This window comes from Periplaneta americana, unplaced genomic scaffold, assembly GCF_040183065.1.
Source record: "Periplaneta americana isolate PAMFEO1 unplaced genomic scaffold, P.americana_PAMFEO1_priV1 scaffold_21, whole genome shotgun sequence".
Lineage (NCBI taxonomy): Eukaryota > Metazoa > Arthropoda > Insecta > Blattodea > Blattidae > Periplaneta > Periplaneta americana.
In genome coordinates this window covers 3,835,983-3,849,803 of record NW_027185502.1, presented here as the reverse complement: position 1 = coordinate 3,849,803, position 13,821 = coordinate 3,835,983, and the positions used below count along the sequence as shown (strand labels likewise).

General features: G+C 36.4%; 2 protein-coding genes across 21 annotated transcripts in view; both read right to left on the bottom strand.

Moving 5' to 3' along the window:
* Positions 1 to 13,821, bottom strand: part of LOC138693808 (CD2 antigen cytoplasmic tail-binding protein 2 homolog) — a 107,127-nt gene that overhangs the window by 16,433 nt on the left and 76,873 nt on the right. For 18 of the 20 annotated variants that reach the window (XR_011330483.1, XR_011330484.1, XR_011330475.1 and 15 more), the window contains 2 exons: positions 10,685 to 10,831; positions 1,195 to 1,373 (listed from right to left, as the gene is read on the bottom strand). Coding sequence is in view for 1 of the 20 variants with exons in the window: in XM_069817610.1 (XP_069673711.1) it covers positions 1,195 to 1,236 (42 nt within the window). In the remaining 19 variants the exon portion in view is untranslated. Of the gene's footprint in view, positions 1 to 1,194; positions 1,374 to 10,684; positions 10,832 to 10,960; positions 11,017 to 13,821 lie in introns of all 20 variants that reach the window. The other 2 variants (XR_011330478.1, XR_011330472.1) reach the window with 2 other exon arrangements.
* LOC138693807 (uncharacterized) lies at positions 1,326 to 5,159 on the bottom strand. The gene is made up of 2 exons (XM_069817607.1): positions 4,283 to 5,159; positions 1,326 to 3,951 (listed from the first exon to the last, which is right to left on the bottom strand). The coding sequence occupies exon 2, from the start codon at positions 3,271 to 3,273 to the stop codon at positions 2,212 to 2,214; it is 1,062 nt and encodes a 353-aa protein (XP_069673708.1). The 5' UTR covers positions 3,274 to 3,951; positions 4,283 to 5,159; the 3' UTR covers positions 1,326 to 2,211.

Genomic DNA, 13,821 nt, shown 5'->3' with positions numbered 1-13,821 from the left:
ATCATACCTACTGTCGTGTGATGTGATAAATGCTGTGGACAATTCTACAATATGTGGGGGTTTTTCAACATGCAAAGCAATTATTATGGCCATCAGGTGTAGAGCATGACAAGGTACTTCTGATTGTTACCGATGCAGCATCCTATAATATGTTAAAGGCAGTAAACATACAGAGAGATGGTACACAGCACTTGTCTCGCCCGAACAGCAGAGGAGGTTAGACGCCATTCAGAGAGATGTATGTATTATTCTCTTCTGCAGACTGTACTGTACAAGACGGAATGGTGCTGCGTACTCTGTGTACCTATATCCTGGAGTGAGTTGGCTTTCTTTCACTGTACACATGCTCCAATGTCACAGGCCTAGTGATCATATAAAGTATAGCCGACCAAAGGTCTTAGGAGTTTTCATTTCTGCACTTCTATTCTTTGAAGTTGTCAGAATGTTAAGGTTCATGTTTCTGAGCTATATTACAAAGTTGGAATTGCCATGACTTTATAACATTTCGAATTGTCTCTGGCAGACTTTATTATTAATGTCTTACTAATAAAAACTCTTATACAGACATTTAACTGTCTTATACTTACACAATGAATAACTCATTTATAAGTCGTATGTAAATTCCAATAATCACTACATACGTCATGTATAACAGTACAACTGTTACATAGCTATGTCATAGTTTCATCATTACTTCATTACAAAATGTGATAGAATAATAAAATTGTGGTTCTCTATTGCATCCGATAGTGAGCGCTAGTGTGCCACGCTAAGTATCGACAGTACAACTGGACCTGGTCGATTACCACACTATATTTTGGTCAAAGAGTACAGCTACAGCAATATTATTCTAATTCTTCTGTGCTCTTTGGTTTGTTCTTCTGTGGTTACAAGGCAACCATCTCATAAAATGACAATCTATACAAACAGCTATTAGAGGGGTGCCCATTTTTTTTATCTCTGTACAACACTCAAACAAGGGATTTCGTGTATATAACTACTGCAAAGCAATTCCCATGTATAATTACAGGCTGTTTATACATCCATAGCTTATGCATGGTTTATTAGTAATGTTTTCTATCCCAACTCTACATAAGTCTCGTATAAAAACTATATATGGTTTATTAGTAAGACTGTATATCTCTGAAATGTATGTAAGAAAGCCACTCCAGATATTTATCTAAATGAACTTACCAACTTCGATATATGTTCATAGCTTTCCTGGTAAATATCCATGTTACCAGTTTCAGTAAGGAGACGATTAGCCAGTTCTGTCAAATCCGTTACTTGCTGCTGGTTTCCCTGCTGACCATCATCTTGTCCAGCTTTCTTTCACCGCAATCGCTCTGATGCTGACATAGTTTTGTTGCCTCCTGAGGAAGTAACGGTTCTAATTTTTATTTTGCATTAAAAAATTTGAAAGACCATAAATTAGTGAAGAATAATAAACAGATCTACCTCTGATTGAAGTTCTGGCTGATATGTAGGCGGAGAGTAGGGAGGTTTGAGACAATTTGTGTACTTTATTTTTTTATACTAAAACGAGGAAAATACTGACATATGCAATCACAGCATGATAAAACTACATGTTTTGCCATGTTCACATTTTTTTTATTTTCCCATAGCATACATATTTTATGACTAATAATCAAAATTGGCCACAAACTTATTTCGTCTCATTCCTCCCCATATAAGAGTGGTTTGAGACAGTATGTGGGAGGAATGAGCCATTATGTAAATTCTATTTATTATTGATAGTGTTAGCGCACATTGTCAAAGCAATTTATTATGTGTACAGGAAATGATAAGTATGCTTTAACCCTTTCTGTCCCTTTTATTTTTTGTGGTTTGTGGAAGCTTTCCAACTATGTCATTCTTCATTACACAGGAAATGTCTCGTATGGTTGGAAAAATGAACAGGGATGTCTGTCTTATACGGCGCAGGTAGCTCACTTCATATTCATTGCCAGTGATCTCAGAAATTTTTGCAACATAGTGGATTGTTGTCGATTTTGTTCTGAAAGCAACCAGAACAAAATCTCCATTGCTGACATGTGTAGGTGTAGAGTCGAATGTTTCATCTTCACTGTCACTTTCAATATGGTAGGAATCATCAGAATTGCTCTCACATATGTTTAGGCTTGAGTCAGAGTCTTCGGTGTCGTCAGGTGTTTGGCTTCGTTTCTTCAGCCTCTTCTTTGATTGTTGACCTCAAAATGTCAATTTTCGAGCAGGATCAGATTTCCTTTCTGTACGCTCTTTCAGTTCCTTTATTAGCTGGTTCTTAACAGGAGAGTCTGTTAATATCCTGCTTGTAGCTCGCTTTCGCCCACCACGGGTTGTCTTTCGTGGAGGGGCCTTTGGGTATGGTCTGATATCTTGCGGAGTCACAGCTGACGGACCAGGCCTTGTATAATCTCCATCATGTTCATTCTTCTTGTCATCAAGAGTGTCAGTTCCATCACCACCAGCAGGAGTAGCACCACCAGGATCAGCACTACCACCAGAAAGAGCAACACCACTAGCACCATCAGGAGTAGCACCAACATCAGCAACATCACCAGCAGGAGCAACACCACTAGCACCATCAGGAGTAGCACCACCAGCATCAGCTGAAGTAATACCATCACCATCAACAGCAGCAGAAGCACAACTACCACCAGTACCACCACCAGGTTTTTCAACATTATTAGGCATATCCAATGGACGGTCAGTAACAGCAGAGCAAAGAAAATCACTCTCAGAAAAAATGTTTGGGTTAAAAGGATATATGCCTGTCTTTAGAAACCCATTTGTTATGTTTCTGGGTGTGAATGAAATCTGAAAAGCATCAGAAGATATGGAAGCAATATCATAAATAGAGATAGTCTTGCCAGGGTGAGATAGCATCCAGGAATTACAGGCGGTGTTGTAGGCATTCTTGAAAGGATAAAACACAGATACATCCAAAGGTTGCATCCGATGACTGCAGTGAGGCGGCAATGTCAACATCACAATTCCATTTTGAGTAGCCTTTTCCAAACTTCCAACAGAAATGTGGCTATCATGGTTATCCATGATCAGAAGAACCTTTTGAGAAGAGGAACATTTTGTATGCTTTATAAAATGGTCCAGAAACTTGAGAAAATTGTCACCTGTCATCCATCCACTGATGTGAGAAGAGCCATCACTTCCATTAGGAGCCCCAGTCAACATAAAATTCTTGAAATTAACACGGGGAAAAATATAAAAGGGTGAAATGGTATTTCCTGTTGCATTAATGGCACAACACATTGTGATTAAGGATCCTCTTTCAGCAGAAGTGACACTACCAATCTCCTTTGTTCCTTTTGAAGCTATAATTTTTGGGGGTTTGTGGACAGTTGTTAGGCCAGTCTCGTCGATGTTCCATATCTGATGTGCTTCTAAATTATGCTTTGCCAGAACATTACCGAGATTGTTAAAAAAATTCTGTGTTGGTGGTTTTGTTGAATGCAGTGGAACGTGACAAGCTCGTGGCTTCAGGTGTTCTTAATGACAATTGAGAATGTCGATCCATAAAACCACGATACCAGTCATCCTGCAATCTGCCCATGTTTCCAAGATTCTGGAAATTTCTTTTCCCTCGCTGATGCAAATTCAAAAGCCAGTTTTCGAGTCTGTATGATAGTGAGGCCATAATGCATTTTTGCAGCCTCCTGCACATAACTCGCCAACATATCTTCCTCCTCTGCAGTAAACACTTTTGCAGAACAAAAATTTGGTGCAAAAGTAGAAATTTCTTGTCCTTGACATGCAGCTTCTGCATGTCGAGCTATATATCGACGTAGGGTTTCCTTATCTAAACCGAACTTTTTGGCAGTTGACCGCAAAGAAGCACCATTAGAAACTTCTGATATGGCAGCCCTTACAAGATCATCTGGAAGAGACCGCCGGTCAGTTTTCCGTTTCCAGATTTTAGGCATGTCTCACCTGTGAAACAAATAAATCCTACTATATTCCAGTATTAAGCCCATCATGATTAGGATATCATGTACGTAGAAATAGCCAAATCATAATCTACAATTACTTTTGCTCTTGTGTTGGGGTTGGAATAATTTCATAGCAATTGTAACGAAACATATTATCAATACCTATCTAACTAAGATCGAGAATAATGTTGATCAGGGAGGTTTGAGACGTCTCAATCCTCCCTCAAACGATCGTCTCAAGCCTCCCAATAAGCACACGTGATATATTTATTCATAGCATCATAGCTGTAGAGTGTATGATAATTTCCGACCTATCTAAAAAATCAACTTACCTTTCGACTAATCCAAAATGATTATCACCTTCCGTAAATATTCTAAAATGCACACCGAAAATAACAAATTCGGTACACTTAAAATGCACAGAAAACACTCAAATAGTTTCAAATTGTGTTCACTAGAACTGGCGCCAACAGATATCCACCATTTTAGGTTCAGTGATACCAACATCTGCAGTAGTTATTATTGTGGCTCAATCATGGCGCTAGTTTCAAATTAAATATTTTTTCTCCAACTGTCTCAAACCTCCCGCGTCTCAAGCCTCCCTCCTCTCCCCTACATCTATTATCAGGCAGTACATCACTTGATGATATGTATCAGAGGAAGATCAATAATTGTTTGTATACATCTGAAGTCTGATTAGTTTCTAGTCAGCGATGTATTCAATGGCCTAGTTGCCTCATGAGTGATGCTTTATGGTGTCACTTACGAGGTTCAGACCTGTCTTCGGACAGTTGACTAAACAACAACAATAAGCAGATCAACATTAAGATGATATATAGATTGTTTGCAGAGACTAAGAAGTAGGAGGAAAAAAGAGAAGATTGGATTTGGACTGATAGATCTGCCCTTGGGCAGACAACTAGGAACGAATAAAATAAACAGATATACAGAAATTGAAAATAAGGACTGCATTAATAAAACAAGGTAAAAGAAAAATATAGTAATGAATTATCTGCATCATGCAAAATGAATTCAAACATGATTTGAGAATATCTTAGAGAGAGAAAAGTGTCGCTTTAAGCAGAGCACAAGTTGTATACGCAATAGTGTAAAAGAACGACTTTTATCACCATATATCATATTATGTTGGTTGTGAGAAAGCTTAAGGTGACATGAGTAATAAGTTATTAATACTTTAACAATTTTTACAAAATAATATTCCCAATAATTCTGAGAAACGACAATATAAACAAGTTAAAAACAGGAAAACAGAAGTCCGTAAAGAATTTAAGAATAGCATGATAATACCAAGATTTCAGAACCAATAAAAATGAAAAGAAAAATGTGACTGAATTGTGATCTACAACAGATATTAATGATTATTATATGAAAGAGAATACAGCACATAGAATTATATTCATAAACAATACAATTAATATAATATTGCGTGATGTTACTCTTACGAAATTATGGAAAAACTTAAGATCATAACACATTATCACTGTATTAAGTAAGATTCCGATACGAAATTGTTGTAAGTATGATGATATCTGTGACAATTTATGAAAAATACCATATTCTGGTGCTGGTGTTGTGTGCATGATCAGAATGAGCAAAGATGACGATATCAACACCTCAACAGAAATTGTTCTGCATTCTTTCACTGATGGAAATGAAATCTGTGAAGTGTAGACAACGTGCATTTCGGAATGAATTTAATTGTAGGCATCACAAAGATGTTCCTACCTAGATGTGAGCATAATTAAATGGGACAAGCAATTACGAGAAATGGGCTTTATTGTGATAGTGAAAGGACGGTGTTTGAGAAAAAAGTGGAAAGAATTTATCTTCGCAAGAAGCCCCTGAGGAAGTCGATTCGAGCCGAAGCATTCACTTGTCCCCATGCTCACTGGATCTTACTCATCTGAACTTTTTCCTGTGAAATTTTGTGAAGGACCAAGTGTATCAAGTACCTCAGGATAACTTCAACGAATTGTGACACAAAATTCGTGAAGCTATCGACAGCACAAATGTTTCTGAATATCTGGTGGAGTACAGGTTGGACATCTGCCATGCCACTGGGCGGGGGGGGGGGGGGGGGTTTGCACATATGAAGAGGAGGATTCCAAAGTGTCCTAAGTTCTTTTTTTTTAAGACTTTAACTTGCTTTATTCACATTTTAATTTATCCTTTTCCAGTTTATATAGGCTATAACTGTGTAAGTTTATTTAACACTCTTCTAAGTCTTGACTTAGTGTCAGCATATGCTTTTTTGAAACGGATCTAAGGGTGTTAAATTTATTTTACCATTTTTCGTTATTTCTCTCATAACTTGTCATTTGGACTTATGCCAGTTTGGAATCCACCTCTTCATATCGAAGTTCTTTGAGTGTGACACAAAATGCTTGAGTCTCTGTACCAGAATACACGAGGTTTGCCAATAAATTATGGTAACTTTTTAAATTCTGTTGAGTCTAAATCGACATTTTTGTCCATCCTAATCAACAGGCTTCGAGACTTCAGATCCAATAGAGCAGTTCAGTGGAAAATCCGCATAACGGCGTGCTGAGTATAGTGGTAAAGCGTATAGTGGGTGGGAGTACTGTAGAATGAATGCCAACAAATATGCAAAGAAAAACACTCTGGATTTGAAGGTTCTGACGAATAAGTTGGTTTTCATACAAACCCATTTTCAAACTGTGTCTGAAACTATTACACGGTTAGAAAAGTCAGAGCAAAAGATGCTGGAAGCTCTCAAATTAATTTAGAAAATGACGCAGAGAATTAATGAGACACCAAATGCATCGGTTACTGAACATGTAAAACAGAAGTGGAAATCAATGTTATGTAAAAATAACGGATATGGAACATTGTGTAAAATAAACAGTAAATTAGTGGGCATAGAGTCACCTGAGAATAATGGACTGTGCCTTAGAGACTGCAATGATGTTAGGTTTTTTCGTTTTGCTCCTATCACGTTATGCAACGTAGAGCGCAGCTTTCCACAGTACAAACTTTGGCAGATAACCGAAAAAGATTTACGTTTGAGACACTGAAAATGTATCTTGTAGTAGGTACATTGCAATTCGGTACTGTAACTGCACTTCCTAAAGACGACCAATAGGATAAATAAGAAATTAAAATTGCTACATGTTTATTTCCACCATTAACAATGTGTATAATTAAACACAAATGCTTATAAAACATAGGAGAATAAATGCTTTTCACATTCTTTTGAAATTGTTATTGTGTAATGTACATTTACTTTCAGAATGTACATATGTGTGTGTTTCCCCATACTACAGTACTCTACTCTAAAAAGCAACGTTGTTACCTCAACACATCTCTACCTACCTGCAGCGAGTCAACAACCCATAATGCATGCAAAGTCCAAAGTCTCGAAGCCTGCTAATCACACACACTATGCCAGTGTGACGATGTGGTATGTTTCATGAATTGCCATAGATATCGTCATATATACAATAATTTCGAGTCTGAATCTAAAATCTAATACAACTAAAGTTATAAATAGCTATGATGTTAAACCTAAGCTGGACTCACTATATTATAAGATAATGGTACAAATACATCATGCAAGAACTGTAAACGTTTCAAATGCTCCTAGTTGCTTCTCTTCACTTCATCGTAATGTCCATGTTTCTGTCCCATACAATGATACTTTCCACACAAAGCACTTCACTAGTCTGTTCCTTAGTTCTTTCTCCAGAGGTCCGCATAAGATGCTCCTTTTCCTAATAAAAACTTCCTTTGCCATTGCTATTCTTCTTGTTACTGCTTATAGTACATCCCAAGTATTTGAAGTTGTAAACTTGCTCTATTGCCTTATTTAGAATTCGCAAGTTTACCTTCTTTATTTTTCTTCCTATGACCATGGTCTCCGTCTTGTTGGCATTTATATTCATTTCATATTGCTCACAGCTGTCATTTAGCTTTAGTAGCATATCCCTTACTATCATCTCCTCATCTACTAACATTGCCATATCAGCAAATCTTATACACTTTATTCTTCTTCCTCTTACTATCACTCCGCCCATGTTCTGAAAACAGTTCTTCACTAAATCCTCCAAGTAGATGTTGAAAAGGGTAAGTTATAAAGGGCATCGTTGATGTACTCCTCTTCCTATTTTGCTTCCTTCTGACATTTCTCCTCCTATCCTGACTTGACTCATTTCATATAAAGGTTACTGAATAGCCTCCTCTCTTTCCAATTCACGCCAATTTTCTTTAGGATCCCTATCAATTTCGTCCTATCCACTCTGTCAAACGCTTTTTCTAGGTTCAAAAATACTATAAGAATTTCTTTATTCTTCTCTAGGCATTTTTCGTTGATTGTTCATAGGAGTCCAATTGCATCTCTCGTACCTTTTCCCTTCCTGAAGCCAAACTGGTCTTCTTTCAACTGTACTTCCATTTTCTGATTATATGTATACTTACATGAAGTACAAAATGTTATGATGTAGTACAATTATCACAAGGGACCATACTTTGTCCAATGAGGCTATAAGATTAAGTACTATTAATGGAGTTTTAAGTAGACGATGCGGGTGCATCTAGCAAGCGAAGTACTTGACTGGTTGCTCACGTGACTGTTCGGCAGAACAAAACATGGACCACTTTAACAATTACACTAATATTTACAATTTAAATTATTTATATTATGTATACTAAACTATGCTATTTATATATATAATTTGAACTGGTAATGGAAATTACGGGAAAATGGCTGAATGGATTTTAATAAATGACCCCTCATTTTGAAGCTTGGAACCCAAAGTTTTTCAGAAAAATAGTAGTTTTCAGTGAAATGTCAGTTTTCCTACATAATTTTCCTATTTTCCAAAATCCATCTTTCGTCAGTTTTGAGAACTAATTGCATTTCAAAATAAAACAAAGCACACACTACAATAAACTACAAGCTATTACACGAAGGCCATGATCTGCAGGATTGCTGACATATTTAGAGTTGAAATTCAATTGGTTATTAAAAGCTTCAAGACTTACTAAAAATAATTTACAGGTCTGATTCTCCGGTGTGTAATTTTCTGAGTACAGCTGTGTATTGGATATTAAAATCTACAAAACTTGAGGTGGTTTGATGACATCATTACCATTAGAAATTAATTATTAATATAGTTAATGCCATGCTGTTAATATACAAACTACAAAACTTGCGTAAGATAATAATATTATTATTAAAAATCAAATATTTTATAGTTATTAATAAAGTGGGTTGGGTCTTTTTCATATATTTAATTATTTATTTCTCAAACTATTTATTTATTATTTAATTATTTTTTCATATATTTAATTATTTATTTCTCAAACTATGGTCCGAGGACCACCTGTGGTCCTCGAGGTCTGCCCTTTTGGTTCTTCAAAAAAGACAGAAGAAAAAATAAAATTCAAACAAATTGCGTATCACACTATAGCTGAAAATCTCAGAGTTTGGAAATCAACCATGGCAATCGCCTTTCACTTTTTCTCCCAGTACTGACATTTTATGAAATTTATTACCCTACTCGTCTACCGAATTCCCACTCTACTCTCAGCAACAAAAGAGGGATGTAAAGCACTATGAACGTGGTGTTTCTCGCCATCTTTTCCCTGCACATCCCGCGTCTGTAACCCAGCCAGGGACCACCCGAATTCATAACAAAGGAACAAAGTACCGAATCTTTTTATGACTTTCTTAATAGTTTTGCCGACACCCAGTCTGCACACTGAAATGATCATGTACTGTACGTCGTACACCAATAATAGAATGTGCCAAATTGCATATTTACTTGTTGGAAATCGGGCATGTTTCTAGATTAATTCTTTTTATTTCTGTTTTTCCAGATGACGCATATAGGGCGAAATAAGGGGCAGAAATATTTTTCTCTGCCTAGAGGCACCAAGTAGCTAGATTCGACCCTGCATGTTAACACACCGGATGGTGCAAGAAACATGATGCATGGCACATGGAGTGTGACACATAATGCCATGTTATTTGATCTAACGAGTCATTCAGTGTGGAGTCATCAGATGGAGATCTTCTGCTATTGTCAATAATAAGAATGTGAAGATAAAGAAGTAGGTTTCGGATTCATTGGTTCAAAACGTTGAAAATCATGGTGCTTGTAGTGTTTTATTGGTAGAATTAGCACAGCATCCAGACAAATTCGCAGAATATTATAGAATGTCCAAAGAATCATTTGAAGATACGACAAACTGTGAATATTCCTAATAGATGGAAAATATGTGTGAGTATTACACAAGCACATGGACTTTTCACTCTGATTTCTGTTGAAGACTTGGGTAGAAATAGTGTTGGTGCTAGGGTTGCCAACTATTTTTTAAGAAAATACGGGAGACTAAGTGGTCCACAATATTTGACATAAAAAATTGAAAAATTATTAAATTCAGTTAGCGGCACTAAAAACAATTTTATTCTACATTTTGGCAGTTAGGCTTAAATTAAAGTATTTTGAGATATTTTACCTAGCGTAATAGTTTCAAACAAATTGTAAAAATTTCCTACATGAGTAATTGAAGTTGACTGTGATTTGCAGTTCTGATTTGATTAAAGTGTCGCTCTCCTTTTACGAACATCTGAGGATTGCGAGACTTCATATGTGAGTATAGGTATATATCAATTTTAACAGTATTAAAAAAAGCTTGTTAAAATTAGCCATAAAGTCATTTAAATATGTGCTCCTGCATATATGACTTACCGGTATATGTCTAAAATGCAGGTAGTAGGCCATTGATGATATAATGAGGAGAGTTCGGCTGGCACAGTGGATCATGTCCCGGCATAGTTAAGTTGGAAAGAGCACTCAGCATGCAGAGTTGAGAGGTCCTGGATTCGATTCCCAGTGCTGGAACGAATTTTTCTCAAAATTAATAGGTATCTACATGTTGACTACTAACAAAAAATAGTAGTCTCGATCATTCAATGAGGATGGCGAGACCTCATATATGAATTATGTACATATATGTTCACTTACTGTTCATAAAAGAAAACACTCTTTGTATAAGCTTAGCTGCACATTTCAGTGCATCTCTGGAACAAGAGAATCCATCATATAAATCACCTTCAACCATGTAAAAATTAAATGTTTCAATTAATTTTTACATTATGCAAAAATAAGGTAGAAAAAGGCTCTAAGAGAAGAGAAATGTGGAAGCCGGGAGACTTAAAAATTAGGATGGTGCCATATGTTCAAAAATGGGCGAACCAATGTCCATGATGAATAGACAAGTGGTCGACCGAGTCTCGTGAATGCAGATCTGATTTGTTTGGTTGACGAAAAGGTTAGAGCAAACCGCAGGTTTACCATGTCAGAGCTTAGTGAGGATTTTCCACAGATTAGTCGTACTCTTGTGTACAAAGTGATTACCGAAGATTTGGGCTACTGGAAACTTTCTGCCAGATGGGTGCCTAAACTCCTTTCTGAGGAACAAAAGGCTCAGTGAATGGGGGCAGCACTGTCCTTTCTTAAGCGTTACGAAAGAGAAGGTGATGCTTTTTCGATCAGATTGTGACAGGAGATGAGACTTGGGTGCGGTATGTGAAGGCTGAAACAAAGCTTCAATCAATACAGTGGGGCCATATTCACTCCCCGAAAAAATCCACAAAGTGTCGTCAAACATTTTCCACGAGGAAACTTATGCTTCTGGGACAGGAAAAGAATTTTGCTAGTGAAGTTCTTGGAGAGGAATGCCACAATTAATGCTGAGCGTAACTGTAACACACTAACAAACTTGAAAAGGGCCATTCAAAACAAACGTCGTGGCATGTTGAGCTCTGGGGTGATTTTCCTGCATGACAACGCCCGACCGCATACAGCGTGTCGTACTGCAACCAAACTGCAAGAGTTCAACTGGGAAGTATTGGATCATCCTCCCTATAGCCCAGATTTGGCGCCTAGAGATTACCATCTCTTCATGCACATGAAGACGTGGCTTGGTTCAAAGTGCTTTGACGATGACAAAGAGTTGAAAACCAGTGTCGTAGGTTGGCCGAATTCTACGATTGCGGAGATTCAAAACTCGTCAAACACTATGACAAGTGTCTCAATGACTGGAAACTGTGGAAAAATAAATTAGAGTGTACAATTTCAAACGTATTGTAACCCAATTCTGTAACGTCATTCACAGGTTTGTAAAAAATAAACGGAAGTTACTTTATGAATAGCCCTCGTAGAACAAAGATACATATTGCTTTTTATATAAAAACATTCTAGCATCCCCAGAAAGAGTAAGTTTCATACTCATGCTCAGAGGGCATTCCACATAATGTTAAGATATTTCATTAAATAACAGAGTAAAAAGTAAAAAAAGAAAAAGAAAAAAGAAGAAAAAAAATATCACAATAATTTAACTTTAAATTTTCTCTCTAAACAGGAATTTTTAATTGATTTTTTTAAATAAAGAGCATTAGTAAATTGTATATTTGGGAATTTAGCTATTAAGTTATCATGTTATAAAGCGTTGGACCGAAGTTGCTACTGTGATTATATGCTACAGCTATGATACATTTAGGTTCTGTTAAGCATAATATATGTTTTCTGATCTTTTGGTTTTATATTTATGTCAGTGACGTCAAAGCAAGCGCATTTTTCCGACCTTGACCTCGTGCGCGGGCAGCAAGCGCTAAGTTGGAAAGAGGAAGGGTTGTGTATATGAATAAGCAGCCTGTAGGATTAAGAAAACAGTGGTGCATAAACTTCAAACGGAACATGAAATTTTATGTCGTTATTTTTATATGGCTTCTTTCTGTTTGATATTATCTATATTGTCTGTAAAACAAAAGTACTAATACCAATTTCTTAATATTGCAGTTGTGTTTTAAATGTTAATAACATAATAAAGAGATAAGAAGGAATATTCACATAAATTCCATAGTAATAGAACTATACTGTACTAAATGAATGAAACACATCATTCATAAAGAAAGTGATATCCCAAAAAGAGAGATTGAGTATGACATGACAAGTTGTAATTGATATTGATGATACCTTTAGCCCTATAAATATAATCAATCAACTAATAAAAAAAAAAAAAAATACAGTACAAAGCAAAGTTACCTAGGTGCTGTATATGTTTTAAGTGTATAACTAATATTCCATAACAAAACTCTTATCACATTATGCTTTTAAGGTGAAATTGGTGAGCAACTTCCTATCATCAGAATATTAAATTGAAGGGGTTAGTGGAATAAGGGGCTATCCCACATTTTGGTAAAAAATGAACTAAACACATATAATGAAAGCTGAGTCCATCTACTGTTAGTTTAATGTGCTATTTAAGTAAGGGAAACCCCCTTTTTAAAATAAATATGAACATATGAAAGGGCTTTGTAAGTTGTATCAGAATTCTGAATGGAATAAGGAGGTATCCCACAGTTCTTTGAAACCTTGGTTCTGAGTGGCAAGCTGTTTACCTAACTGACCAATGGGAGAACTGCTTTGATACAATAAGTTTCCAAGCAGCATGGCGGATGTTGACCGTACTTATGTTTTTGTAAGTGACGAAATAGTGAAAATAAGACAAATAATAGCAAAAAGAGGAAAAGAAATCCATAAAATGGAAAGACAACAGCAAAAAGAAGGCGCGAAACAATGGACAAGAATATATTACACGCACAGACAAAGTAATGTCTGCTAAAGTGTTCACTAACATACAACAGGGAAAGAAAAGCCACCAAATACAGGGTGTTAAAAAGTGTCTAATATTTTAGAAGGTGATAATATGCATCATAATAAGAAAATAATGTCTAAACATGGGTCCTACAACACATACTTTCTGAGATCTGAACACTTGTTCATAATAGGTGCTCAATGTGACGTCCATTCATGGCAATGCA

Coding starts and splice junctions, on each gene's coding strand:
- LOC138693807 (XM_069817607.1), bottom strand. CDS start 3,273: ATGTGTTGTGCCATTAATGCAACAGGAAATACCATTTCACCCTTTTAT.